At 45.6% G+C, this 27,873-nt stretch overlaps 1 protein-coding gene across 5 annotated transcripts in view; it reads right to left on the bottom strand.

Annotated features, from left to right (window-relative positions):
• Positions 1-4,509: 4,509 nt before the first annotated feature.
• The window catches only part of LOC119178569 (tissue alpha-L-fucosidase-like), a 39,547-nt gene continuing 16,183 nt past the window's right edge, over positions 4,510-27,873 (bottom strand). For 3 of the 5 annotated variants that reach the window (XM_075887723.1, XM_075887706.1, XM_075887714.1), the window contains exons 2-8: positions 22,568-22,831; positions 15,765-15,883; positions 14,522-14,628; positions 13,031-13,303; positions 9,819-10,039; positions 6,408-6,649; positions 4,510-5,260 (exon numbers count right to left, since the gene is read on the bottom strand). In XM_075887723.1, the coding sequence (XP_075743838.1) occupies positions 4,710-5,260; positions 6,408-6,649; positions 9,819-10,039; positions 13,031-13,303; positions 14,522-14,628; positions 15,765-15,883; positions 22,568-22,821 (1,767 nt within the window). In that variant the 5' untranslated portion in view covers positions 22,822-22,831 and the 3' untranslated portion in view covers positions 4,510-4,709. The remainder of the gene's footprint in view (positions 5,261-6,407; positions 6,650-9,818; positions 10,040-13,030; positions 13,304-14,521; positions 14,629-15,764; positions 15,884-22,567; positions 22,832-27,873) is intronic. The other 2 variants (XM_075887729.1, XM_075887738.1) reach the window with 2 other exon arrangements.

Here is a 27,873-nt window from a genome sequence, read left to right as displayed (position 1 = left end):
CTTTTTATAGCGCTTTCTTGACCTTCGTTAGCACCCAGTAATTTACCGCGCCTTCGCGCGCATTTGCACGCACATAGGGGTATCGACTGCGATGGGTAATTTCCAAGGCTGGAGATGGTGAGGCACGATTGCTGGACTAACTACTCTGGTGTTATGACTGCGCGAAACCCCAAGCAGTGAGAGACGCGTGGCAATCTGTTATTGACCACCTGCGATCATACAACAGTTAAGCCACGTATCCTTAGAGCCGCATGCATGTACACGTGGGAATGGCCCATCTCCAAAGGCGGTAAAAACCGCTTAACTTGTGGACGTTAATTGAACCCCTATAGCTTTCACTGTGCTGTCGTTGCTCTATTGATTGGAGGAAACGGCGAAGCGTTAAGACTATCGTATGTGACTTTCGCCTGTACGTACGCTTCTTCGGAGAGACGCTTGAAGCTTGCGCGTTCGAAAGAAGAGCCGACCGCGAACGTTTCGAGTGTCATTCGTTAGGAAGCACGTGTGGGGCCATCCGGTGTGTACCAGTGACTCTTTGATGAGATGACCGACTCTCGGGGGCGCCATCCTTGGATTTCCCTAACGGTCGTGCACGTGACGACCGGAGACATCTTAGACAGTGCCGATTGCACGAGGCGTGTGATTTGTCTCTGTTGGCGGAGCTTAGAGAAATCGCGGGTGTCAAGCGCACTTGCTTTGTTAGTTTGGTTTCGCCAATTTAAGATTGAGTGTAGTTGTTTGCGAGACGACTCTACGCAGTTAGTAATTTATATATTCTCTACGAAAGGGAAATATCCATTGATTTTGTGCATACCGTATGTTAGTTATGAAAAAGAAGAGCTGGAATAAGGTTTGAATATTCGTCGATAACATTTAAAAATGAAGAAAGAAATGCAGCGTTTTCTTTATTGACCATGCTTCCTAAAATTATAAGCGATAATTATTGGACTGTGAAAGTGGTGAGCCCATAATTATAGTATATGGTTATGATACGACGTGTCAACCCCTGAAATATATACGCATACGTGTCATCTTCACCATCTAGGTGGGTCAGTCCGCCAGGAAGATGAACCGACACAACGAGAACAATTTGGAGTTCTTAAACTTGTTGTCACGGTAAAAAAAAAAGGCAAATGTAAAAGTGACAAGCGCACAGCGTTGACAGACGATCACGATCTCAGAACGCTCTACGCATTCTACTTGAGGCCCGTATCTAGTCTATAAAGACCCCCAACGGCGTCCCGCTGGGGCACTCTTAGTGATGCCATATAGCTAACGGAGACGTCTTGCCAAACTGTGTGTTCCATCCCGTGCTTCCATTCCGGCCTCTGCACAATGCAGCCTCTGCAATCGGGAATCGAACCTATAAGCCCTCCTGGTCTGCAGCTATGCTCAGACTGCTGACAACGCAGGTGATGTTTTTGCTTGGTTCATGTCGATCCCGCACCACACTCCCACCGCTTAGTCTTCAAGTTTATCCCTGCGCTTAATGGTCAAAAAACCATCGCCGTAAATTTTTCACAGATAAAGTAGATAATCGTTCACACTCAAGAGATTAAAGTGTTAGGACACGCTGGAAGCAACTAATATTGACACTAGCAGCTCTCGATGTGCTTCTCCGTTACTTGAGCCGGCTTGGCCAGACCGTACCACACATATCTTGGCTTTTTGATACTGCGCACCGCGAGAAACTGTAAGGCTATCTTTGTGATAATGCCTAGGTGTCTGCAGACACTCCGGCTACACGCAGTGTGTGACGATGACCAAATAAATGGCACTTCTCTGTGGTACTTCATTTAGAGACGCAACATTGGAGACACATTTGGTAAATATTTCCGCCTCTCCTTCGATCTCCCTCGCTTCCTTTTAGTTTTTTTTTTGCGTGCACAATGAGTGAAACAGCTCGCTTGGGAATGTCTAAAACCAATTCCCAAAATAGAGAAAACGAAATGGTGTTTTCGTGTGCTCGTAAATATGGTGCATGGGGCACAAAGGTGGGCTGCACGTATACACGAAACTTGCCAGAACAACGTATACTTGTGAGACATTTGGGAGTATTCTGGGTGTCTTTTGTTTTTTTTTTCTTGCAACTTAACAGCCATTTGGATTGATTTCTTGTTCGCTTGCCTGTTCTGTATAACCTGTTCTATAAACGTAGGTGGTAGCCATCAAACATGTCGTAATGCGATGTGGCAAAACCAGCACTGCGAACCATTGCGGTGATGTGTGTCCTGGAAACCTTATAACTTTAGGTAAAGAAAACAGCTATTCACGACGAGTTCGATGGTTTCAAATGACATTTCTTGGGAAACGTGGTTGTGCCAGGCAATCGCAAAGGCTATGCGTAATTGTCCCAAGACTTGTCACAAGCGCAGTAAACCTGCTGAGCCTTTGAACAGACCTATGAGTGTCTTGCACTGCAATTACAAAGTAATGCCAGGAAACTGTAATGTGAAGATGACCCGCCATCAGTGCCCTTCCGTTGCTCTCAAACCTCCTTTCGTCTGCGAATTCGAGTATCTCCGAAGTGACCAAAACAGAACGCTACAGCCGATCAACAAGAAGCTACTTAAAAAAAAATAAAAGAATACGTGACCGCAATCTCCTGCTGGGTTATGCAATTGACGTCATCATTGACGTCAAAAGAGATCGTGGTTAAAAAAAAAAAAGAAACTGCAAGAGCGGATATACCAGTCGCGCGACAGTTGACGCGTCCCCTTTCTTCACGATTGCTTTCTGCGGGTTCCTTTGAGCGTGGACGTTTCGGAAAAGCAGCTTGGTCCCTCTCCAGCTTCTTTCCGGAAAAAAGAATTTAGGTTCGGTAAGCAAGTCTATTTGTGCGTGCTCTGGCGCCGTGAACTCTCGATCACCGTCTCCCGTACTCGAAGAATTCACAGATGGGGAAGTGATTAGAAACACACACACACACACGCACACACACACGCACGCGCGCACATATAGAGGGCGTTTTGCACTGAAGCGTACCTCAGTGGAATCCGAGGTCAAACGACGATGCGGGTCTATCTTTATGTGGTGAGGTCGCCGCTTGAAGATTTTTTAACCTTTAGAGGCACCGATCAGGTTCGGCATACGTGTTGTGGGATATAAATACTGCCTCTGTACCAAGCAGTAAGGATGGTGATATATTGTTTAGGCAACACTTTTTTTTGTCTATTGTTTATTTAGCCTCCCCAACGCCCAGACTTCGTAAAATGCTACGCGCTTACAAAATGGTAAGTGGCGTACACTGATGACGTCAAGGAAGCTCTTCGGCAAACTTTCGTATTCTGCCAATGTCCTCCCCCCCCCCCCCCCCCTTCCTTGGTAAAGGGCACGCGAACAGGACATAGCCTTAGTTTAAATGTTTTAAAATTACCCTGTTTGACTTGTTCCACTCTCCAGTATGTAGCAGTGTACGCCCTTGATTTCCAGACGCCACTTGAGGAGGAAAAGGTTTTTTTTATTGCAGCGAACGTCTTTGGTTAAAGCCACGCTTGAAGAATTGTGGCTCTCGTTCGCACACGGCATTTTGACGCGGGAAAAACGGGGGCAAATGAAGGCGACTTTCGTCACTTTGTCTCAGCGACTGTAGCTTGCTGCATACGTCCGCGGGATCCCTGCTGTATAAAGCGCCGTTTGATTAGATATGTAGACCAGCGTGGTCGGCAGTTCCGAGTTACACTCTTCCTCGGGGAAGAAACCACATTGCTGTACTCAGAGTGTCGCCATTACTTCGTTTACGATCTGTAAGTGTCATCGTCGAATGACGCAGAAAGATAGGTGTCAGCAGTAGTAGCATGTCGTCCTCACATAAAAAAAAAAAAAACGGGCCCGATAGTAGACAGAGAGCCCCGCCGCGGTGGTCTAGTGGCTAAGGTACTCGGCTGCTGACCCGCAGGTCACGGGATCGAATCCCGACTGCGGCGGCTGCATTTCCGATGGAGGCGGAAATGTTGTAGGCCCGTGTGCTCAGATTTAGGCGCACGTTGAAGAACTTCAGGTGGTCTAAACTTCCGGAGCCCTCCACTACGGCGTCTCTCATAATCATATTGTGGTTTTGAGAAGTTAAATCCCACGTATCAATAGTAGACAGAGAAAGACAAACTTTGAATTGCAAGCATCCTCTCCACATTCTAAGCTTTGTTGTTGCCTTTTTTGTCGCTATTTACGGTTCAAGACACTAAACACTGCAAAGTCACTACTGCCAGAAATACCGGGCGTGATGATTACGACAAAGTAATTACCTCGCACACGCATTCAACTTTTGAATAAGGAGCTGAGGCTGCTGATCCGAAATGAGGTAGTTCAATCCCAGCCATGGCGGTCGCGTTCCGATAGAGGCGACATGCTATAATTCCCGTGTACAGTGCCATGTCACTTAAACACCTGACTATTGAAATTTCTGTAGCTCTCCACTATGGCATGCCTCGTAATCGCATCGTGGTTTCCGCACGCAAAACCTCAAAGTTTAGGCTATAGGGCTCGGACGAGTAAAAAAGAGAAGCTGCATGTGCGTAGCAATGTCATAATTTATTTTACGCAGCATCAAGAACCGTGTAATTCATCCACTTATTCCACGCAAAAGTTAGAACACGCAATTAGCTAAAAGGTCACCAAGTGCAACCACTGTTAGAATTATTGCCGTCATTTGATGCACTGTTATGGATGCACATATACGAGCAGGCCATTCGCCAATCCGACGAAGCAGTTCACGCTACTCCTTCTACCTTGAGCACCCATGCCCACGGTGTCGGCAGGATGTCCGGCGTTAAAGGTGGCAGCGTGACCACCAACGCCCGTGCGCTGCTGCTGTTCTTCTGCACGACGCTGGACAGCCGCAGGTTTGGAACTCCGAGCATGGTGATGTTAGCTCCTTCAGTCAACTCCAAAGCACCCAGCGTGAGGTTGCTTCCTCTGGGCCACTTCAGTATGAAAGCGTAGACGGTGGAGCCAGTGGACGCCTGGACGCCCGGCTTGGACGTGTACCAGACGTGGGAGGCCAGCGGGTCCTTCTGGTGTTTCCACGGTCGCGAACCGTACACGGCTTCTCCGTTCACGTCGAGCCACGCACCGAGCTGCGTGAGGCGCTCTTCGAACGCGGCCGAGATGGTGCCGTCGCTGCCGGGTCCGATGTTGAAGAGCAGGTTGCCGTTGCAGCTGACCGTGGACACCAGCTCGTGAATGAGCTCCTCGATGGTGAGGTATTGAGAGGCACGAATGTTGCGGCGGTAGCCCCATGTACCACCGGTGTTCGAATCGCCTGCGTGAAAAAAACGTTTGCCGAGAAACTCAATTTGATGTCCTTGAGTTGAAACAGGTGATAATAGTCTCAGGAGGTGCCAGAGAAAGAATAAACTCCTGCCCAGGCAAATGACATCGGTTCATACCACTTGTTGACATTTATCCACGGAAAAGGGAGTGCCTTTTCTCTGCTACTTTCTGCAGTAATAAATAAACGTTCGTATGGGATTGTGCGGTATAGGTTAAAACCGCGTTGATTGCACGATGAATGAAAGTTATTGTCGGTTGCAAAACTGACAGGTAGCATCGATGAGGGTTTATTCGAACTGCTGGCTCTCTTGCTGGTGGGCTTGGGGCTTGCGCGTTTCGCAATTTTTTCTTGTAACATTATTTGAACGTGACTGCCAACGTTTTAAATACAAGCAGCGCATGACGCGTGTCATCACGCTTCACAAAACCCCGCTGTCTGAGAACTCTGCTTCAGGTATAGCGTTAATGTGTCTTTTGTTATCGACATGACAAGATATGGGTGGCGCTGCGCCGCTCGTAAGCGTCTCGGCATCCATCAACTGGTGCAACAAAGGTACGGGAGCACTGACTTTCGTGTTTGTTGGTATTCCATCGCCAAACACTTATACGTGCTGTACCGTGTGCGTCAGAATTAAGTATACAATGAGGTACCATTGTCACGCGGCTTCACCTACATCGGCCAGACTGGTAGGTGTCGGAACCAAAGACTTACGGAACTCACAAGGAAGTTGGAGAGCTATCGTTACTGCAATCCTTTGGCGCTGTGTCGTGAATGCGGAATAAAGAATGGATAGCCTTGTAAACCATTGTATGATTTGTGTATAGGGTGGTAGCTGGGAATAGAATCCAAATTCTGAGGGAGATGATAGAGGCGGATTTGATTATAAAGGCGGTTCAGTCGTGTGTAAGCGCAATTTTATCCGTTAGTTTGTCATCTAAAAAAGCACAGTTCCTGAAGATGTTCCCGTGATATCAGTATTACGTTTTTGTGACGTCATAAATGAAGTGTTCATATCAAGCATTTACGCGAATAAATGGTCAGTTGTAACTAAGTGCTCTCGTTGTCGTCACTTCCCTTTGCCCTTGTTTGCGCGCACCGAAGTGCAAAACAATTGCTCATGTAAGCTTGTACGGACCCTTGTCCAGTGGCATGGCGTTTTCCCACTTGTGGGGGACCAGTCTTCCCGGGTTGTAGTGGTCGTGGCAGGCGTAGACGTCTCCGTGTCGGCAGCTGGTGTTGACGCCCCAGCGGTCGTTGACAACTACGCTGTTCCGGACGGGACTGTCGTTGTACAGCCAGGCGAGGAAGTGCGTGCTGTTCCAGTACGTGTCCGGGGCCTCCCAGTCACCGTCGGACCAAATCGCGTCTGGCCGGTACCTGCTCCCGGATGACCGGTGAAGAGCTCACCATCAAAGAAGAGCTAGAGGTGACCAATCAAATGTGGCCATCAAAGGTCACCACCAAAGTGACATACTTGGTTTGAGAACTTGATTGGCGGTTTGCATGATTGTTTGGGCGCACGAACAAAGGAAAAAGGACAGGGTAGACAGAAAGAGCGCAGTGATCTTTCTGTCTACGCTGTCCTTTTTCCTTTGTTCGCGCTGAAACAATCTTGCAAATATGACTACGCACCAACTAGCCCAAGCTTCCACACTTGATTGGCGGTGTTTGGCTATTGCTGGTTTATTATTAGAAGAGGAAATGACGAATCGAAGCACAAGAATTTTCTATAAATCTGCCTCCCCAATCGCGATGCTTGTTCGTCAGCGTGGGGTCGCTTATTCCGACGTGCTGTCCATAGTATTGCTACGTTGTAATAAGAAATGTTCCTGAAGCTTGCATTGTTGGGTGTTGGGCTTTCCTAGAACATAGTGTAATTTGTATCTGCCGATAAATAACTGAATGTACCCTAACTCAGACGTCGTCAGAATCTATGACAACAGGGAGAGTGGACGCGTTTACTTCAAGGCGGTGTCACCATTCGTCAGTTACTTAGTGCGTTTTCTTTGTTGCTTACTAGATTGATATGTGGAGTTTTAACGTCTTAAAACCACCATTTAGCTATGAGAGACGCCGTAGTGGAGGGATCTGGAAATATGGAGCACTTGGGTTTTTTTAACCTGCACCCGAATCTGAGCACACGGGCCTACAGCATTTCCACCTTCATCGAAAATGCAGCCACCACAGCCGAGACTCGATTCAACAACCTCTGGGTCAGCAGCCGACTACCTTAGCCACTAGAACACAGCCGCGATGCCTTTGTTGCTTACTAAGTATCTCCTTTACGCGAGTATGGTGTTATTGAGAATTTCATATGGTAATTTACTAATAAAAGACAATTAATTTTATAAACCCTTTTTACATCGAAAATGCGTGGTTTGTTTTCGGAGAAGCGTCTTAGGCTGGAATTTTTTGTAAGAAAAGTTTTTCAACCAATCGTCAGGCTGGTCGTATCACTAATTATGCCGGATGAACAATGATTATTTTCTTTTACCAACTGAAGGCTTCGTAAATTCGGTTTCGTCGCATGAAAGGAGAGGAAGCATGAGGGAGATCAGTATTGCCAATAAGGACAGTTATGGGCAGTTTTATATGGACGACGTCGTATTTTTGCTCGAAACACGTACCGAACAGTGATAAGACTACCACAACAAATATGCCGCATTTACGAGAGTTTGGGCCATTGATCCCTTCCCATGCTACTCCTACACAGGGCATACAGTTGTTGCGGTATTGACAGTAACGGTGACGTATCATCGACGCCACAAAGAACGAAAGAGGAAAATAAACAAAAAAGAAAGATGAACAAAACCTGGCATGCTCTTCACCGTCACCGCATTGCCATTTATCGCCACGATCGATGGTCTAGAGCGATTGATGGTGATGATTCAGACATCAATACAATAGCAAGAACATAATCGTAACGAAATACAGCAGCTGTGAACGGTGTACGAAGGTAACGGCGGATGACGTTGGAAGCGTATAAAACCAGAGAAAAAGAAATCGCCCTTCGCCACCGTTCTTCTTTCCTTGAGGACGTTGTCTTCTTATGGCTCACAGCGGCCGCATCTTCGATGGATGCGCAAATGCTTGAAGCCTGTGTGCTCTTATTTAGGTGCGCGTTAAGGAACCCCAAGTGGTCGAAATTTCCGGCGCCCTCCACTAAAGCGTGTCTCAGAATCATATGACGGTTTTGGGATGTTAAACCACACATATTAGTCAAAGGAAGAAGGAATCACCTTGTGGAATTCATGAAAATAACAACTATTATTATTATTATTATTATTATTATTATTATTATTATTATTATTATTATTATTATTATTATTATTATTATTATTATTATTATTTTATCGTCTCTCGTGTCATGTCATTGATTATGGCGATAAAAGTTGAGTGGAAGCTCGAATACCATTGACGAGGTACGTCCAGGAGGGTGTCAGAATCGATACCCGTATGCTCTCCCAAGTCTAAAATTGTTATGCCGCGATCATTTCCTTCTTCCATGAACAGTATCAGAAAACAACGGCCTGCCTGGTTTCCACAATCACGGAGTTGACCATGTTTATTGGCGAGCGTCTCCGCGACTGCCGTACATTCCTGAACGGGTCACTTTTAACGACGGGCACACGGCGGCACGTAGGCATCTTTCCGCGATGATGATAATTACTACACACGGTCTGCGTTTGGAACGGTAACAGGTCAACGCACGTGTGAACAAATAGCTGTGAAACAGTCGTAAGCGTCGTGACGAAGTTTTGAAATTTGTGGTATATCTCAGAATTACGAGACATTCGAGACACTGAGAGCTACGGTTTGCATCGCTGAGTTCGAGGACGCGAGTGCGACTCCCGTTTCACGGGGGCCGAGTTTCTATGGGCTCGAAATGTAAAGAAAATTCGTGCACGTTTCATTTAGCTGAACATTAAAGAACACCAGTTGATGAAGATCAATCCGTCATCTTCCACTACGGCATGATTCACGATCATGCCGGAGTATTGACGCATTAAGGGAATACTGACAAGAATTTTAAATATTTGGAATCGTTGCGCTAAATAGGAGCCCTAGTCGTGAAAACTCTGGAACGAATGTTGCGGTGCGTGGAAATGCACCGCATATTTTTTTTTTCATACTGCTACCTTGAATAGACACTATCGGTTTCGATTGTGAGGGGTGGCTTCTCCATGACGTGTCACGGCGGTGTGACGTCACGGGTAGGTGAATTACTAGCGGCGGATCTGCCATCTGCTCGTGGCACACGTAAACATCAATGAGTACATTGTTCCCAGCCACCCTGACAGTGATTGCTGCTGGTTAAGTGGCATGCTGGACGTCGAGTTTGCAAACTCAGTGGAACTTTGTTGACTCGTTGGGATAGTGTCTATAGCGCTGGGGCTGGCTCGCTGACGCTCAGCGATGTAAACTTTAAAATTGAAGAAAATATTTTGCACGGATTGGCAAAATATTTTCTTCCCCCCACAATCAGCACGGGCGCACATCATTAGTTCGGTCACCGGAACACATCCTCCGCCTACTGCAGACTCACGTCTCCACGATGTCCCTGAGTTCGGGCGTGACCTTGGCCCTGACGTAATGGTCGGTCGTCCAGCCGGCGTCCTTGTCTCGCAGGTAGAGTGGATTGAACCACTCGTAGAGGGAGTAGTACAGGCCGAACCGCATCCCGCCCGCCTCACGTACGGCACGGGCAAGTTCCCCCACTAGGTCCCGCCGAGGACCCACGTCCCTGGCGTTCCAGTTCCACGAGACCTTCGAGCGAGCGCATACGAGAGAACGCAGGAGAGAGCGTTTTAAGCAAACTTCGTGAAATGAAGCTCATTATAGACGGGACAACAAAATAAGAAAGAGACAGTACTGAACCCGTCGTTCTCTCATTTTGTCGTCCCGTCTAATGCGTTTAATTTCGCCAAGTATGCATCACGAAATGGCCCAAAATTCTGCTCTTTTAAAGTAAATTTTAAGCGAACCTTCTAATGACGAATTCTGTTAGGAGAAGAGGAGCACTCAAAGCACACGGGAATTGTTCTCATCGGAGCCGGCGTGTTCCAGTGGTCGAACAGGAGGAGGTGTATTGCCATCCAGTGTCAAAGCGAGTGCGCTTTTTCGACGCCTAGAGCAGCCAGGAGGAGTGAGCTCGCCTCAAAAGCGGAGTAGGCGCAGTGCGACGAGAGTCACGAGACTTTTAAACGTCACGTTCTCTCTATTAGCTTTAATTTTGCTACAGCTGGCGAGCGCGGTGGCGTTGGTAGACACCACTGATATTGGCCAAATCGTTTGTACGGGTAAGGAACAACGAAGGCTAGGAAGTGTACGTAACTACGATAGCTGGATCCGTCGTTGCGCAAACGAAGGATGTAACTAGTAGCGAAAGTTGGCCAAGTTTGTGCTTTATGCTTGGGTGTAAAACTACGTAATTGTGATTTAGGATAATGGCGACTGACATATTTCACGCGTATTTCGCTGCTACCACAGACAATGCGAGGGCTTCGAGTATTTTGATCACATATGGTATATTTCTTCCCATTTGTCACCCTCTACTTTGCTCTCCGGAAGTGTGCCGCATTTCAGTGGTAGATCAATTCAAATCAAACTTTGTTTCTTCCACGAGTTTGTGTGTTGTTGAACACGAGGGCTCCAGAAAACGTCAAGCTATCCGCTTGAGAAGCCTCGAGCACCGTTTTACTTGGCATACAACGAGAGCGCACAATACATATCCACTTTTTATGCAGCATATCTGTTGTACAAATGCTACAGAACAATACAATAGTTACAAGAAATACTATATAATACGATATTTATAGAATAAATTCGTCCGAAATCATGACAACAAAATTTGCTTGCCTTTACACAATTTTTAGGTGAACATAGGATAGTGGCCCTGCTCTTGATGCTCGGCCCGCCACTCTAGAATTCACCGCACGATGCCCCTGCGGAATTTCCTATCCCGCTTATAATAGGACAATTTCGGGTTCTTTTTCACCAAGTCACTTGCAGAATTTTCCCGTCGCTTGTCACGTTTTTTGGCTTATTTGCATGCGTATAGAACGTTTCGCATAATGTCGAAGTGTTTGAATTTGGCCCGGCCTGCGTTTTCGCGAATTTGCCGCGTTTTGTGGTGTCTCTAATCTCGGGGCGGAAGACATGAAGACTGTAGCTGAGTTGTCTTCAGGTGATCAAATCAATCGAAACGATTGTTTATATTTCAATGACAAGCGTGGATGAAGCGGGGGAAAACAGCCGCAAGTCGATCTCTCCTCTCCCTCTTCGCGATTCCAACGAATGAGAAAAAAAATAAAAGACGTATATGTTAGCGATTTGTTAGGCAAGGTACGATGTTTGGCTAGTCGTTCTGAAGCTGTAAATGGCTGTCATCATAACCTTCGTGCTAGAACCAGTCGTGCTAACAGTGGCTAATTGATAAGGGTTGCATAGAAAACACACACACGCACAAACACTGAAGCAGCGAACATACCAATGAACAAGAATACCTCAGATGCACCGAGATTGGCATTACAACTGCCTGTGTAATATACGCACGTGGCTTAAGAACTGACTGTGCTGTTTTGAAGCTGCGGGATTGGCGGCTTCATTTTCTACAATCTAACGTAGTGGGTGAAACAAAGGTAGCCTTAAATGAGCCATGTAGTGTCCTTCAACATAAAACACAACATTGAGGTCAAATATGCAACAATTGGAGACAACACTACGATAGAACTGTGACAGCACTGTGGCGGTATACGGCTGGAAAACGACGATGACCTAGAGAATACAATCATTGTTTTGTCACAGGCATTAATTTAGTTCATTGAAATATGTGAGGTCGTTACCGAGAGGTCTTACATAAGATCGGCTTATCCATTGAAAAAATAATAAGCGGGCTGCTCGGTCACGTTGTAATATTAAATGTATATCAATTGCGTAAAAATTCAACTGCCGTTTCAAAGAGCAACAAAGTAGAAGTACGGTGAGTTCGGAATATATTGCGATGGCCATTTGGCAAAGAAGGAAAGCTGTTCTGTCCCGAGCTTCATATGTTTGATTGGCATTAGCTTTAGTGAGCCCGAAGTAGTTTTCTAAAGAGCCTATATTATGTTTCACTAATCGCCTGTAAAATTTATGCGTTCAATAGAAATATTTATTCCGCTACCAGTCGCTTATTAAGTGCGGAGCGCTTTGGACGGCCAGGCCGTCGTTGCGATTCTACGCTGATGCCACGCAATATATGATGCGCCAAAGAGACTCAAGCTTCCACTACATAAGATTCCTATAATGCTGTTTTTTTCCAAAACAGCCTCTACTAATATTGTGGTTCTGGGGTAGAACATCTACTTTCCACGCAGACGACCTGGGTTTGATGCTAAACTTGGACCCGGAAATTTTCGCTATTTACTTTACTTACATCTTTCTAGATTTCTTAGTGACGAATAAGATGATTTTTCGCTCACATTCCAAAAGTGATGGAATATCTGCGAAACGAGCTCTGTAAGTCTATCACGTTAAAAGCGCGAAGAGAAGCAAAGAAGGCCATCTGGCTCTGTCCAGGCTGTTTTGATAATTTCTGTTCTTTTGCTTTCCAAATCTACTTTTTCTGTAGCAAAAGAAACATGACGAAGGAAAAAGACCGAGAAATGGGAGGATATAAGAAAGGAAACAGGGCTGAATGAAGGACGGAACGAAGAGGTAAAATGGAAAGAGTGAAATTGATAGGAAGAGGAATAAATGAATGAATAAATGACTTACGCTGGAGGGCCACAGCGTGTAACCCTCGTGGTGCTTGCTGGTCAGCACCACGTATCGCGCGCCGGCCCTCTTGAACAGGCGCGCCCAGTGGCGCGGGTCGAAGAACTCCGCCCTGAATCGGGGTGCGAACTCCGCGTAGGTGAAGTCCGACCGGTAGTTCTGAGCCACGAAGTCGACGACCGCGTCGGTGCGGTTCATTTGCCAGTGCCACCAGAACCACTCCGAGTAGAAGCCGGGCACCGAGTAGACGCCCCAGTGCACGAACACACCCACCTGCGCGCGAATCGTTTTCGCACACCTCTGGCTCGTTTCTTTTCCGCCGGTTTCTTTCTTCAATGGAGGCGCAAATGCTCGGAGCCCGTGTACCTTTAGAGTTAAATGCACTTCAAAGAGCCACGGTTGGTCGAAATTCACTGAGTCCTCTACTACGGTGTGTCTTGCAATCGTATCGTGGTTTAGGGACGTTAAACGTCAACAATTATTTATAAACACATTTCATTCAATTGAATTCCTTTTCAGTGACAAGCATAATGCACTGTACGTACACCCCTAAATGTTCGGACGCATAGCCAAGCGACAGCAGTTGTTCTAATACGAAAGTACTTGTGAACTTAAACATAAAGATGTGTACAGGTGCATACCAAAAAGAGCAAATTTGCATGTGAATTTTTGAGTCAAACATTGTTACGCTTAAGGGCAGACTTTAAGGGCCGATGAAAGGGCAGATATTTTTGAAGCAGATGAAAGAAATGAATGATGTACACAGCAAGAAGGTGTGCTAAATTACCTTTGGTAACATCGCAGAGAATCGTAATGCTGAGAGACAGATAGAAAGCAAAGAGATCGTTCAGTATATTCAAAGCTACCAATTACACTATCATTGCGTTAAGGGCAAGTAAAGTATGTACAGGACTACTTAAGGAGGCTGCTATCATGATAACGCCCTGCATTTGTGGCACTAGCCTTGTCATAGGTGTCCGTCGAGATGTATTTTCTTGCTTGCGGGCGCAGGTATGGTGCGCTTCAGTGTGTAGTGTACGTGAACGCACGGGTATACGTGTACTATGCCTCAGCGTAGCGTACTTGAATATCTACTTAAAATATGTATAATGCTTAAGAAAGATGGAATAGTGCGTGTCTTTCATATAAACAATTTACTATCTCTTTTTGGCTGAGATTTTCTTAAGTAACATCAAACGTATTTGAAATTATAAATTTTTCATTAGGGGATAGGTGCATTGCGTTGAATTTACAATCGCTTCTCGGCTGAGATTTACTTAAGTAACATCAAACGCAATTGACAACTGGGTTTAGGGGATGCCTGCATTGCGTTGAAGGCAGCGTGGAGACACGGGACTTATCTGTTTACTTATTATTATTTTTTTTGCTCTCCCAGTCCAGAGCTCTTTGAAAGCTGCAGAGGTGAGCATGTAATTTTATGTGGAACGCTACAGTAACAATCGTAACCCTATTTTGACATTAAATTCCCACCTTGGCATCGTCGTACCAGGCGGGCAGCGGGCGCGTGTCCAGGGAATTCCAGTCGGCCGTGTAACGTCCGAGCGGCGCTTGGGTCAGCGAGCCCATGGAATTCTGAGCTGCATGAGTGCGAAGATGATTGGATAGGATTCGATCACTATTCTTTGCGACCTTCCATCTCAAGGTGAAGCAATCGTATTGAGAAAAATAAAAGAGTACGTAAGCGATCTATAGGTGTTATTTCTTATTGCCTTTCTTTGAAGTGGAATGCGCAACGTGGTGACATTTTATCTTCAATTTTTCACCATAAAACCAATGCACGAGACTTCATTTCTTGAATGGAACATTTCGTTATCACGTGAAACAGTACAGTATAGACGGTATAGACAAAGAGACCAGTCACCACGAACACTGTACCCCCTCCCCCAACCACTCCCCTACCCCTCCCAACCGAAAATTGTTCAAGACCAGCCTGACGTCCTCCCACATTATATGGTATCCGCTCCCCAGCCTTCCCCACCCCGTGCTGGTTAAGTCCCTTCAATATCAAAATGCCAGAAAAAAAAGCCTAGTTTATCGTTGGCCACAGCGCAAGGAACGGGACAAACAGACAGAGAAAAGCGAAGTGCTGTCAAGTTCCAATGTCTTCAAGGCCGTTGCTTTTCGCACGCTACACGCAACCTTCTGTGCCAACGATCTCCGAACAATAAACATGGATCATTTGATCTAATGCCATTTAACCTGAAAAAAACTTCAAAGAAATAGCGATTAACAAATTTGGCGTGATAATTGCCAATACAACTAACTAACCATATTTTAGTGCTGAACTTTCTTAAATCAAGAGACGTTGGGAAGCATGTTGTTATTGTAAAATTGAAGTAAGATAGCACTTAAAGCATACTATTTTGCTTAAAACAATGAGTGAACATATATCAAAAGTTAAAAGCAGTATAGATGCGAAATCTACCATGCTTCGCAACATGGTACAAGAGCGATCTGACTGCGCGTGCATTGCCATGAAACCAGCCGTGCCATTGTCACGGCTGGCAATCGAAGCCGTGACTCGTCGCTGTGCAGGAGAATACCTTAATAGGCAAGCCACCGTGTCAATTCTGCCACGGCCGCTCGATCTCGGATCGAGTGGCCGAGGTCTTACGGTACCTTAATATTGCGGATCATCACACTCAAGAGGACAAACGGCGCATAGGAACGAGAGAAAGAGGCAAACGCCGCATGCGCGGTGTGATGTGTATACCTCTGACGGCGGCCCTGAGTCCCCGCACAATGTAGAGCACGACGAAGACTTGCACGGCGACCAAGCCGATCCAAAGCCGCGACTCCTTTGACAAGCGAATGCTCGGCCAGTGGTAGTGTCTGCGGCAGAGGGTGACAGGAGACTAGTGTTATTCAAAGCATAATTTCTTTTTGAAAGGAGCGAAGCTCCAGAGGGCCCACAGTTTGGGGGAGGGACATGCCCTTCCTGTCCCAACGTATATAGGTGCGGCCCGCAGCCGACCCGCCCTCTTGAGGGGCATCAGCTCCTCAGGGCGATTTGTGAATAACGTTCGTTGACTGACTGACTCATAAAGCTCAATTTAAAACATCAGGTGTCCACAAAAAAACCTTCCGTGCTTATCAGCCGCGTCCAGCGACGCCGAGTTTCGCGGCATGGCGCGAGCCAAGTACGAGCAACACAAGGCCCACCCTTCTACCGGGTGTGCCAGGCAACTTTGCATGTTAGTTTTGGCGCTGGATGTAGGACATTCTTGCATGGTCTGTGACGAGCTGTGGTTTTACTTTGTCTACGCCATCGCAAGACATAGCATCAGCCAAGAGGGCTGCGTTTAGCCCCTCAGATCAACCGGCTTCGTTGTTTCGTAAGCTTCGCACAATAGTGTAACCCACCAGCCTTTTCTTTCTTTTTTTTACTCAACTCTAAATTGACTGCGTGCGTTGTTATCTTAGCCGTAGAGTGAGATATTTATGTGGCGACGATAAAAAAAAGTGTAAAGGACGATTGTTTGCAACTCAAAAGTGACCTTTCCTTAAGGTGTCTGCGCAACTACGAAATCATTCGATCAGAACAAGTGGTGTGAATGTTGACGCAAGAGTTGCTTTTGTTCCGTTCTCATTGTTGTAATATCCTGTTGCGAGAAATGCCGGATAGTCGACGCATGTTTCTCATGCACGAACGCGAACCTTTTCTAATTGCATTTCGGAATAAATTGGGGCATCGTTCTCTCACTCAAGCGTTGCGGGGTGTTTGCTAATAGAAACCACACGCATGCACATTGGAATGAACATATCATTTGTTCAGTAGGTGATTATTCAGTTGATAAAATTTAGCGAAGGTCGTCAAATAGACTGCATAATTAGAGCCAAGCAAGACGTTGGGCTGTGCTTCGAAATCACCGTGCCTTTTAGATGAAGTTAAGTTCGCATCTTTTGCACGCAAGGATGCTGTGCTGTTGGATTTTCTGCACACAAGATGAAATCTGGTCGTGTGAAAACATCTATGATGTGTAGATTTTGACAGACACGGTATTTAACTTGCGAAACGCCTGGTGAATAGCGTAACGGTGATGAGTAAATGTTGGACTGTTTGACGGCAGTGGGTTTCTATGCTGTGTTCAGTACCAGGTGCGCGAACGGAAATAGCGAGAAAACATGACGCCGACTTTCGAGTTCAAAACCTCTTCGAATAACAAGTCATCCGCAGTAACGATACGGAAAATATTTTGTCAGCGCACAAGCGTATTAAACACACTACGACACGTTCCACCGTTTGCATGTAGCACTCGCTTCGTTGTGTTTGATTCGACCAAACATCGGTTAATAAATACCGTAATGCGGGTCTGTTGAAGACGCACGAACCAGAACTGCGTGTCAAATAGCGGAATTGCCGTATGGGGAAATATGCCCCGCACGCATAGAATATATATATAAATATATATATATATATATATATAAATATATATATATATATATATAAATATATATATATATATATAAATATATATATATATATATATATATATATATATATATATATATATATATATATATATATATATATATATATATATATATATATATATATATATATATTGCAGCTTGTACTAGCACCTTTAGTCAAGCATCGCATGACCAAGTCACACAAGCACTGTTAAGCACCTATCTGGTATTGGCTTGGCTAGACTTTTACCTTTTCATTTTACACTAGCTACCTTATACTTTACATCCTTATTCGTGCTCTTTATAATAGTTTTTGTATCTTTTTTCTTTTCTGTTTCTTCTCTCTCTTTGTCTGTTTCTCAATTTCTGCTTCGTTCGCTCTTCGTCTCTCTGTGTCTCTCCCGCTCTATAGCTGTTCTCTAGCTTTCTATCGTCTTATCAATTTATTTGATATATATTTATCTATTTATGTTTTTCGATTTCTATCTCTTTCTTCCTCCCGCACTCTTTGTACTCCTTATTCTCTCATCTTTTCCGTCATCATCGCACTCACTTTGCCTTTCCGTTTTCCTCGCTATAGTATACAGTAGTTTGCCCGAAAGCCGAGTGATTATGACACTCGCCTTGTCATCGTGTGTATGCGGGTTTGACTGACACCTTGCCGAGAAAACACCCCCCCCCCCCTCCCCCAAGGATTCCTCTTTCTTTCTCTCCTTTTGTACCCGCCCGCTCGCCCATCATAGTTGTCGGACAGCGCGTCGTCGCAATAGGCGCACGTGTTCTGACAGCGAAGCAGAAGAATGAAGGCAACGATGACGAAGAGGAAGTCGAAGAGAGTGCATGCCGGTTATGACGACGACCATTTCTGTTCCCTCTGCGCGGAGTAACTAACGGCAGAGTCCTTCTGCCTGCTAACGGCTTGAACAGCTCTGCTGTTAAAAGATGAAGAGTACTCACGAAACGAAAATTTCGTGAACCATGGCCATGAAATCTATTCCTGTCGCGTGCGTAGCACAACCCGATGACGTCTCCGAGTGACATGGCGTGGTATATAACGTCTTTGTATAACTCATCGAATCACTTGTGGCGCTCTCATTGCAGCTTACTTCTAAATGGACCGGCTGCAGCATCGGTTGACTGCGCAGGTAACGGTCGTTCGTTACCACGCGTCAAAACTACCCCGCTTGCAAAACAAGCACACTGCAAGCTAAACGTGATAGTGTATATATAAGCTGTCACCTACGTCTTTCTTCTTGAGCTTTTAGGCAGAATAGATCGTGTGGACAATCTGTAGGCTAAGTGAAAAACAGATAGAGAGATAGTAGGGACACATTCTAGGAGAGCCACTCGAATCAGCAAACCATAAGCTCGGACGGAGCAACGTCGTTGAGGAAAAGAAAAGAAAAACTGTGAATCACGGAAGCTAGCAGAAAAAATGGGTCACCTCCTGGAAAAGAGCATCTTAACCAAATTCTCAGTATCAGTTGCTACCCGCTGTGAGGTGTATTTCTCAAGTACAAATGGGGTCTTCTTCAACTATACTGGAATCGGACCTCAGCACCACGCTTCTCAGATCACAGGGGATCACCTAGCTCAATGCACAAGGGATAGTGGTTTAGGCCAGGAAACACTTATTTCTGCAACACGCAGTATTATAGTGGTTTGTGAACATGAAATACGCTTATTCATGCGAACCCATGAGGACGCAAGGCTCAGTGTCTTTGGGTAGCGGAGGTGAAGAGAGAGAGAATAAGATGAGGGAAAGGCAGGGAGGTTAACCAGAAAATGGAGCATCCGGTTTGTTACCCTGCACTAGGGGAAGGGGGAAGAAAGATGGGAAAGAAAGCGGAGAGGGAAATAGACGCGCACAAAAAAAAAGGGGGTGCTGGGGTGCTATAGTCTATACAATAGGCCACTGCCACGCAAAAAGTTCAGTAAGGCCTTCACTGATTTCCTGTGAGCACACAAATCACGTCGCCTTTCAAGCACTGATTGTTCAGACAAAGGTCTGTCGTCAAGGCGAGCTAATGCAGCAGCTAGTTGCCGTCTTTGCACGCTGTAACGAGGGCAGTGACAGAGAACGTGCTCTATAGTTTCATCGCTGCCGCAATGACCGCAAGCAGCACTGTCTTCCATGCCGATTCGGAAGGCGAAAGCCTTGGTGAAGGCGACACCAAGCCATAGTCTGCGAAGCACCGTTGTCTCGAGTCGAGAGAGTCCAGACGGAGGCTGGAGTCGACGAGACGTGTCCAGTCTATGTATTCGCGTGTGCCGTAAGCACTCGGGGCGGAGGTGAAAGTGTGAAAAGGGGATACGCTCTCTCGGTATTTAAGTACTCGCAACGCCGAGCGACAAGGCAGGGTATAAATATTGTTAAGAACCCGGCGGAACAAGGTATCGAACCCAGCGCCTTCCACGTTGGAGGCGGAAGGCACTGGGTTCGATTCTGAGTATTACCACGAATTCCCAGACACCCTCCCGCTAGAGTACCACTGTGAACTCGACGTGAGGAATAATTTGTCGACTGAGAGGGAAGAGGTCAAAGCCCAGTTGCGTTAACTTTTGGTGTGTGCTCTCCAACGGTACCATCAAAATGGTGGAGGGCCGATTCCACCCTCCCTCGTTCGCCCAATCTCTAGGATGTATGGCTTTAAATGAATGACGCGATAAGGCAACGGTATACTCTTTTTCTGAACAAGGGGCAAGAATCTTGCGTCACTGAGCGTCATCGATAAAAGTCACGTAAGCATGTGTCGATGTTGTTATCAACAGCGGGCAGATAGGCATGTTTTGCCTGTATTGGTCAATAACGTTTGGAAATCAATGTTGATCCATCTAAGTTAACTTCGTAATGTCGTAAAATTAAAGATAAGGTACTCTACGGAGCCATTACTCAATGGTTCTGATGGGTTTGCTAAGGCACGTTGCCGGGCTAGTTGGTTAAGATTCATCAACGTGACATTATCCAGGTTTCATCGTTCTACTGTTCTATAAAAAGCGTGTGTGATCGCAAATAAAACATTAGTTGCAAGTTAGCGCTGTGTGTGTGTGTGTGCATCTCTCCTTTGTGTGTGTCCTTGTCGTGGTGCGCTATACCAGTGAAAATGATGGTTCTGATGGGCAACGGTGACATTTTTGTTTCTGTGCTGGGAACATCAATTAAATTGAGCAGTCGCTGCAGGTCTGGCAAGGCCTTATGCTTTGAAATTGTGGTGCTTTACGTGTGCAAGGAACAAGTGCAAGGTAACAAAGCGTCAATTACTGGAGAAGCACGTACAAGATGATGCTAGTCGATCCATTGTATATAGAACAGCCCTTCATAAAAGTACTTCAATCTATTCGATTACGGTACATATGGTATTTAACGTTTAGCTCTATTAAGTCTATTAGATATTCAAACATTTTTTATGACACTTTATTTCACCATGCAGATATAGTGCATTTGCACGTCAAGCAGTTTCTATTGCTTGGCTTGGGTTAGCCTGAAAAATACTTTATAATACATCTCTTTTCAAAATAGTTGACATTTGCTTTTTCTATAGACGGGGCCCTCCAAAAATACGCCCTTAAAAGTACAGGTGTTATTGTCCGGGAGAAGCTTCACTGTATCTGTACGTGCCACGTTTGAAAGGAACATTTCGGGAGGAGCGTGGAGCAGCACTACAGTAGTACGTATGTGTCTGCCGGATGCGGCGCACGACAAGTGCCTCAGGCGAAGCCCAAAAGTGGCGCGCTGATCGGATGTTGCGCGTAACGTAGCAGACACGGGGTAGCGCGCCGGAAAGCACCCTGTGCAACGAAGTCTTATCACGGGATGCGGCTCCTACAGGACTTCAAAGAATCGTACTGTTCAAGGCTATAGACAAATATGGAGTCGACAGAGTTGCTGGCGATTTGCGGAGCGCCTTCTTTCTGTTCTTGGGCAATTAACCTCTGAACAGTAATTTATGTGGACGGGAACTATAGCACCCTTTTTTGACTGCTCTCAAACAGCGTCAGGTTTCTTTCTCGGGTGACCATTATCAGTGACTACCTCAGAAACGACGAAAAGTTTGTCGCAATACCGTGACCACAGTATGACCATTTTTTTGTAGCGACACTTCAAGGCAATTAACGCAAAATTTACACGTACAACGGATACACTGTTTTGATATTAAAGTGAACGTTCATGCTTTCTGACTTCTGTACCATTACTTCGAATATTAGTGGTGAACCGAATGGCTTTGCGTTTACGTTGACTGAAGCATACAGTTCTACAAACAACGAGCATCCCCCTACCCTGTAATTTCCAAAAGCGTTTGCCATAATGGCAGAGCGGAGAAATATTTAATGCCGTGCTGCAGGTGAATTTTAAATGGTAATGCAATGCTGCGTATACATCCCTGACACGGTAGTACGTATCACAGTTATGCAATGTCGGCGTGATTATTTGTTTGTTTTCTGTGTGCATTTTCGTCGCTAAGAGTCTTCAGTAATGACGACGAGCGCTACGATGAAGTAGAAAAAAGAACTTTATTGCTGGCCAACGCCAAGTGGGGGGAAGTGGGCGGGGGGGGGGGGGGGTCACCATAGCTACGGTAGCAATTATACTGACTCTCGAGGCTGAACATAACATTACACAGAACATGCCGTCGCCGTCATGTCCTGTATAAGTACATATCGAGTGTCGCCCCTTGCTTTGCGTGTCACATGTGTATGCGTGAGCACTAGCCAAGGCTGCAGATGGGCGTGGCTCAAGAAAAGACGAAACGTGTTGGCTGGCTCCCGTTGGGCGAAGGAGCATCGAGTGTGCCAGTGTTGGGGTGAGTGGGGGGAGGGCGTTTGGGAAGAGGGTGCGAACCTTGATCAAAAGGGCGCTGGCACGCACGCAATGTCTTCGGAATAAAAATAACTTCGCTCATATCTGATGCCCTAGACCTCTCGGCCAGCATTTAGTATACTTACGTCAGATAGGATCTTTAAGGGGTTTGCTATAAACCTGACTTCTTATAACATTCCAGTCTGTTGTTATAACATTCACTGCATCACCCTCGCAGTGAAACCGTGACATTGTTTATAGAAATTGGTGAGTAGTACACTGTATAAGTCAGTCAGAATTCTTACTTCCAAGCATCTTGAATCGACGCCGCGATCTCTTGAGGCAGTTTCTTGGATGGTACTGTGGCTTGCTTCTTCGGCGTCCGCTTGGTCTTGTCGCGTTCTGAGCCCTTGGGCGCCACGCTTGCGCCAGCCGGTGGCAAACGGGATGAAGCGTCATTGGCGGGCTCTCCAGCATGTCTTGTCTTCGCGGCCGTCCGCTCCCTGACAGAGGAGTGGCCAGAATTGAGCTTGGGCACCTGTTCACCCGCTCCTTCCATTGGGTGGTATCTGGAATGGTGTATATTCATGCAGGTGGTTTTACTAGAGGGCCTTGTTTTTTTTATTTATTGACACTCCCCCCTACCGCGAAGCAATCGTACTGTTGACTCCAAGAGATGCGAGTGCCACTAGCAGTGGCATGACACCGTCCGCTGCAGTGGCATAGTGCTGCGGCTCTCGGCTGCTGACACAAAGGTCCCGGGTTCGGAGCCGTGTGCTTCTGCAGCCATATTTCGATGGAGGCGAAATTTTAGTGGGCCCGTGTACTGAGCGATGTCACTGCACGTTGAAGAACTCCACATAGGCGAAAATTCTGGAGTCTTCTACTATAGCGTGCCTCATAATTACACCGTGGTTTTGGTGTGTAAAACTCCACAAATAATTAAGGGCATGGTGATGCGATACCGCTGACACACCGAAACGGCCCATACTCTGGGGTTCAAGAACCCTTGAATGGGCGATTACATTTTATAATATATGGAGTTTAATGCCAGGCCTACGGGTGGCATTCGTACTCGAGCTCTCCAGTTTCTTTGAACCCTCTCCACTTCTTTTTTCGCCATTCACCTACACGAAGTGAATTTAGGTACGCCCGCTCTCTTGTATTTAGGAGGGAGGGGGACGCATGAACTTGGGGACCAATCGGCTAGGGTTTCCAACCCTAAAACCCTTTAAAAAACACGGCGGTTTTATGTGCCATCTATAACCTCAATATAATAAAAAAGGTGCACTGGGGTGAGCGGCCTTGGATTTATTTTGACGTGGCGTTTACTGACGCGTTCCTCAATCTAGTACGCGAGTGCTGTTGCGTTTTGCCCCCATCGAACTGAGGCCGCCACAGTAGGGAATCGAACTCGTGCCTTGGAGCTTAGCAGCGCAATGCCTTTGCCACTGAGCTACCATTACAGGTTCTTTTTCTGAGAGCAGAGTTAACTGTCAGCCTATTCCTCACGTCCATATACATCAGCTTCCTATTCATCATAAGGTGGGTGCCAAATCTGAAAGCGGGGCGTCATTGTGGACAACCGTGCGCATTCCTATGCTTTCAACGCCATATCAATCAATCAATCAATCAATCAATCAATCAATCAATCAATCAATCAATCATTGTTTCATTTTGATAAGAGGAGTACAGGACCAAAAGGTCGAGAGCTTGACATGGTCCCGACCCCGTTACAAGTCGGCAAAGCAGCAGGAATGACAGACAATCATGCATAGAGAATACCAAATAAACTTATACTGCCTGCCAGCCGCGTGCATTTGTGCATGCGTAGTTGGCTAAAGAAAGCTGCTGCGGCCGCGGATGTCATGTGGAGGTACAAGTTCACAACAACTGTCGGCGCTGTGACGTGTCATGCCGGTTCCCGCAGCATACAATGCATCGAATAGCACGTGGTGGCGAAAAAGATTGCTTTTTAAATATTACTGATCTTTTTTTTGCCTTTCTTAGCAATAACACAGTCTTCTATACGCAAAAAAGAAAAGGGAAAGTAAGTCTTCGAAAGTGAATGATCCATCGGGATAGACGGATCACGTTAACGGCTAATCGAATAGAATTTTTCGCAACACCAGGCTTGACGGTCAATCAAAATCAGCCAAGAATCAGCGAAATTAGTAAGCTTGACGGTCAATCGAAATCAGCTAAAACTTATCAGCGACCTCAAGCGCAGTCATCTCGCACAAAATGGATCGCATGGATGATTAAGCTCAATCAGGCAACGGAACATATACACCGCACCAAATCACATGCTGGCCTTATATAGTGAAATCGGCGGAAGATTGATGTATGTATTTCAAGGAAGAAGCTCAAATGAGTAGCAACCACATTCCTCCGTGATAAAGTAAAGCAGATAAGTGCCAGTCCTCCACGTAGTGATGCCCCTTATAGATAAAAAGTGCGCATCCACCCAGTTCAAGATGAAAGTCGGAAGAAAGCTTAGTCAGCGTCTCGAGTAGCTGATAGCGACGAGGTAGAAAATTGGACATGACAAGGTGAATGAGAAGCACAGGATAAGGAGGACCACGAGATAACAGCTTTTTGGGCCTTGTCGAAAGCGTTTGGTTTCTTGTGAATTGCAAGGGAATTCTACGCATGCGATTGGTTTTAAAGTTAAGCTCAAGCGCCTATTTCATACGTTTGCAGACAGTGGTGACCTTGAGAACGTAAGAGTTCTTTTTTTCTTCTTTTTAGCTTGCTGACACACTTCTTTTAAATCAATGATAACTTAAACTGAAAAGAAGAGCAACCCGAGAGGTCCGTATAGTTGTCTTGTCTCGCATGCTTCACTTGGTCTTGCAAACTGCACCCCAATACAAGGGACGGCAAGTTTGTAACCACTAAATGCGGCTCATATGTTTGCTCCAGAATCTACAGAACTAAATTTACTGAAACTGCTCGTGTAATTTTTTTTTCAATTTGCAGACTATCATGTCATTAGTAGTGTGCACACTTGCAAAGATGTACTTCTTTCATGTAAAAATGTTCTCTCTTTTTCTAAGCTTTAGGTGTGTGTGTGTGTGTGTGTGTGTGTGTGTGTGTGTGTGTGTGTGTGCGCGTGCGTGCGTGTGCGTGCGTGTGTGTGTGTGTGTGTGTGTGAGCGTGTGCGTGAGCGAGATAGTGGAGGGTGTTTTTGTGCGTGCCATTTTTTTTGTCTGTCTCCACTGACAGTCGCACTGCGCGGTCATCGACCCATCCATCCGTCAACTCTCTCTGAAACAGTAAGCCTGTAGCAATAAACCTTTCATCAGTGTATAAAAAATGGCCCTTTTTAAGACACCAACATGAAGGATTTGACACATGAGAACTGTTTAAGTATTGTCAAAATTTCTTGACAATGCCATGACAGACGCGGGAATGCGGCTGTTGGGGCTGATGCTGGTTAACGATGGGAATAATGCGAAAGGTGCCGAACCGATGCAGCCAGGGAAAAAAAAAAGTTCCAGGGAAGCCTTAATGTTACAGTAGAGCTCTACCTACGCGCGTCACAGACAACGCCGAAGATATCAACAAGACATTTCTGGAGTTCCTGTGTGAATTCATTTGTTAATTCATTATTTTATTCATTCATACGACAAATAATTAATCAGTTAAGTTATGGTAATATTCATGCGTCATTGCTATAATAATTAATTAAACAATTTATTCATCCAACTTGTTCGTTCTTTCCGGTTCCCTTGTTCGTTGATTCCTTGTTGTGCGTATCAAAGTATACATCCCACTTTTTGTTTTGGGAACTAATTCGTAGCAGACATTTAAATGGCACTTTCTCAACCATTCTATTTTCTTTTTAACCGCTTGCTTGAAGGATGAAGAGGGAAAATCATTATTTTTGGCAGAAGATCTTTTTTGGCAGGTTACAAGTAAAAACCATATTTTATATAGGCAGCCATGCTCTGCATGTAGCCAGATTTAGCATGGTGGTTTTAGAGTATGAGATATCTTCGGTTTGCCTCAAAATTTGCCTTCATTAAAAATAACATGATACGCATGCGGGTCTGTAAGTGGTAACGCATTTCATTGGAGCATGAGCAGTGCCATATCCTCCTTTCATGCCTCGTCCTGGGACATCAATTTTTCACGAGACCGTCTTTGATAGCTGGCTGTACACAAACATAATCCCTTTGAAAAATCACAGCATATTCATGGAGTGAATGATGATGAATAAGGCGAAGCATGTCAGTCCGTCCGTCTATCCATCCGTCCGTCCGTCCATCTAGTGAACACTCCAAGTACCGCAATCTCTCGCATCTTGTGATTATATATGCATCATACACAAGTACCGCAATCCAGCGGACATTCCAAGGACTAAACGAGAACTGGCTTACATACATACATACCAAACATACATACATACATACATACATACATACATACATACATACATACATACATACATACATACATACATACATACATACATACATACATACATACATACATGCGTACATACATGCATACATGCATGCATGCATGCATACATACATAGATAGATAAATACATAGATAGTTACATACATACATACATACATACATACATACATACATACATACATACATACATACATACATACATACATACATACATACATACATACATACATACATACATACATACATACATACATACATACATACATACATACATCGGGGACACACGACCCACGGCTTAAACAGTTTCGTCCCTAAAAATGAGGAGGAAGCACAATCAACACTAAGCAATGAGCTAGAAAGGGTATTTCAGCTGTGAAACCTAGGCAGGGGTGAAGCATGCAGCGTGCGGTGGGGCTTCCCACAGCAAAATCTATGCTCCTCACTGTTTTATTCGTCTCCGGTCCATTAACGAATTATCACTTTGCGGATATGTTCAATAAATTGGCGTTTCAAATAGATGACTTTGCCGTAGAGATGCATGTTCGTGATGCTGGCTTTGAAATGAGCCTTGGTAAGTTTCGTCAGGAATTCCGACACCGCTGCTAATCCAAACATAACGTTTTAGGCAGTAACAACCAACCTTTAACTCAAAATATGCATTGTGTGAACCAGTGGCAAGTAGTATAATTCACACAATATTTGTAGCGCCTACCCATATATGACGGACCATGTTAACGACATAGCACGCCGAGAAGCCGAGATCCCTAAGGTGCGTCTAAGGCCGTGGTCACACTGAGCATTCCGGCCGCCGAAAGAGACCTCTCCGCACCGATCACCCTGAGACCGATTTTCGTGGTGTCTGCCGTCGAATCGGTCGCTAAGGACCAATAGTGTAGTGAATTATTACCAATAGTAGCGCTAGTTAAAGAATTTTGAAAAATGACTGCCCTGCCCTACTCACTTGTCATGCCGCAGTGCATGTCACAGTGCACGTAACTGAATGTTGCAACCAATGACATTAACCCCCTCTGCCTACTTCACGTCCCTATTTCTTGGAAGAAGGGACCGAGCTTGTCATTGGCGTGGCCGAGCTGGTCGCACACTTGTAGAGCAAGATGAATCCATTAACGCCGTTGGCATCAGTGGTTTTTTCTGCTCTTCATGCATTACAAGAGAGCGAC

Source organism: Rhipicephalus microplus, chromosome 1 (genome assembly GCF_043290135.1).
Source record: "Rhipicephalus microplus isolate Deutch F79 chromosome 1, USDA_Rmic, whole genome shotgun sequence".
Classification (NCBI taxonomy): Eukaryota; Metazoa; Arthropoda; class Arachnida; order Ixodida; family Ixodidae; genus Rhipicephalus; species Rhipicephalus microplus.
This window is presented reverse-complemented; position numbering and strand designations above follow the sequence as displayed.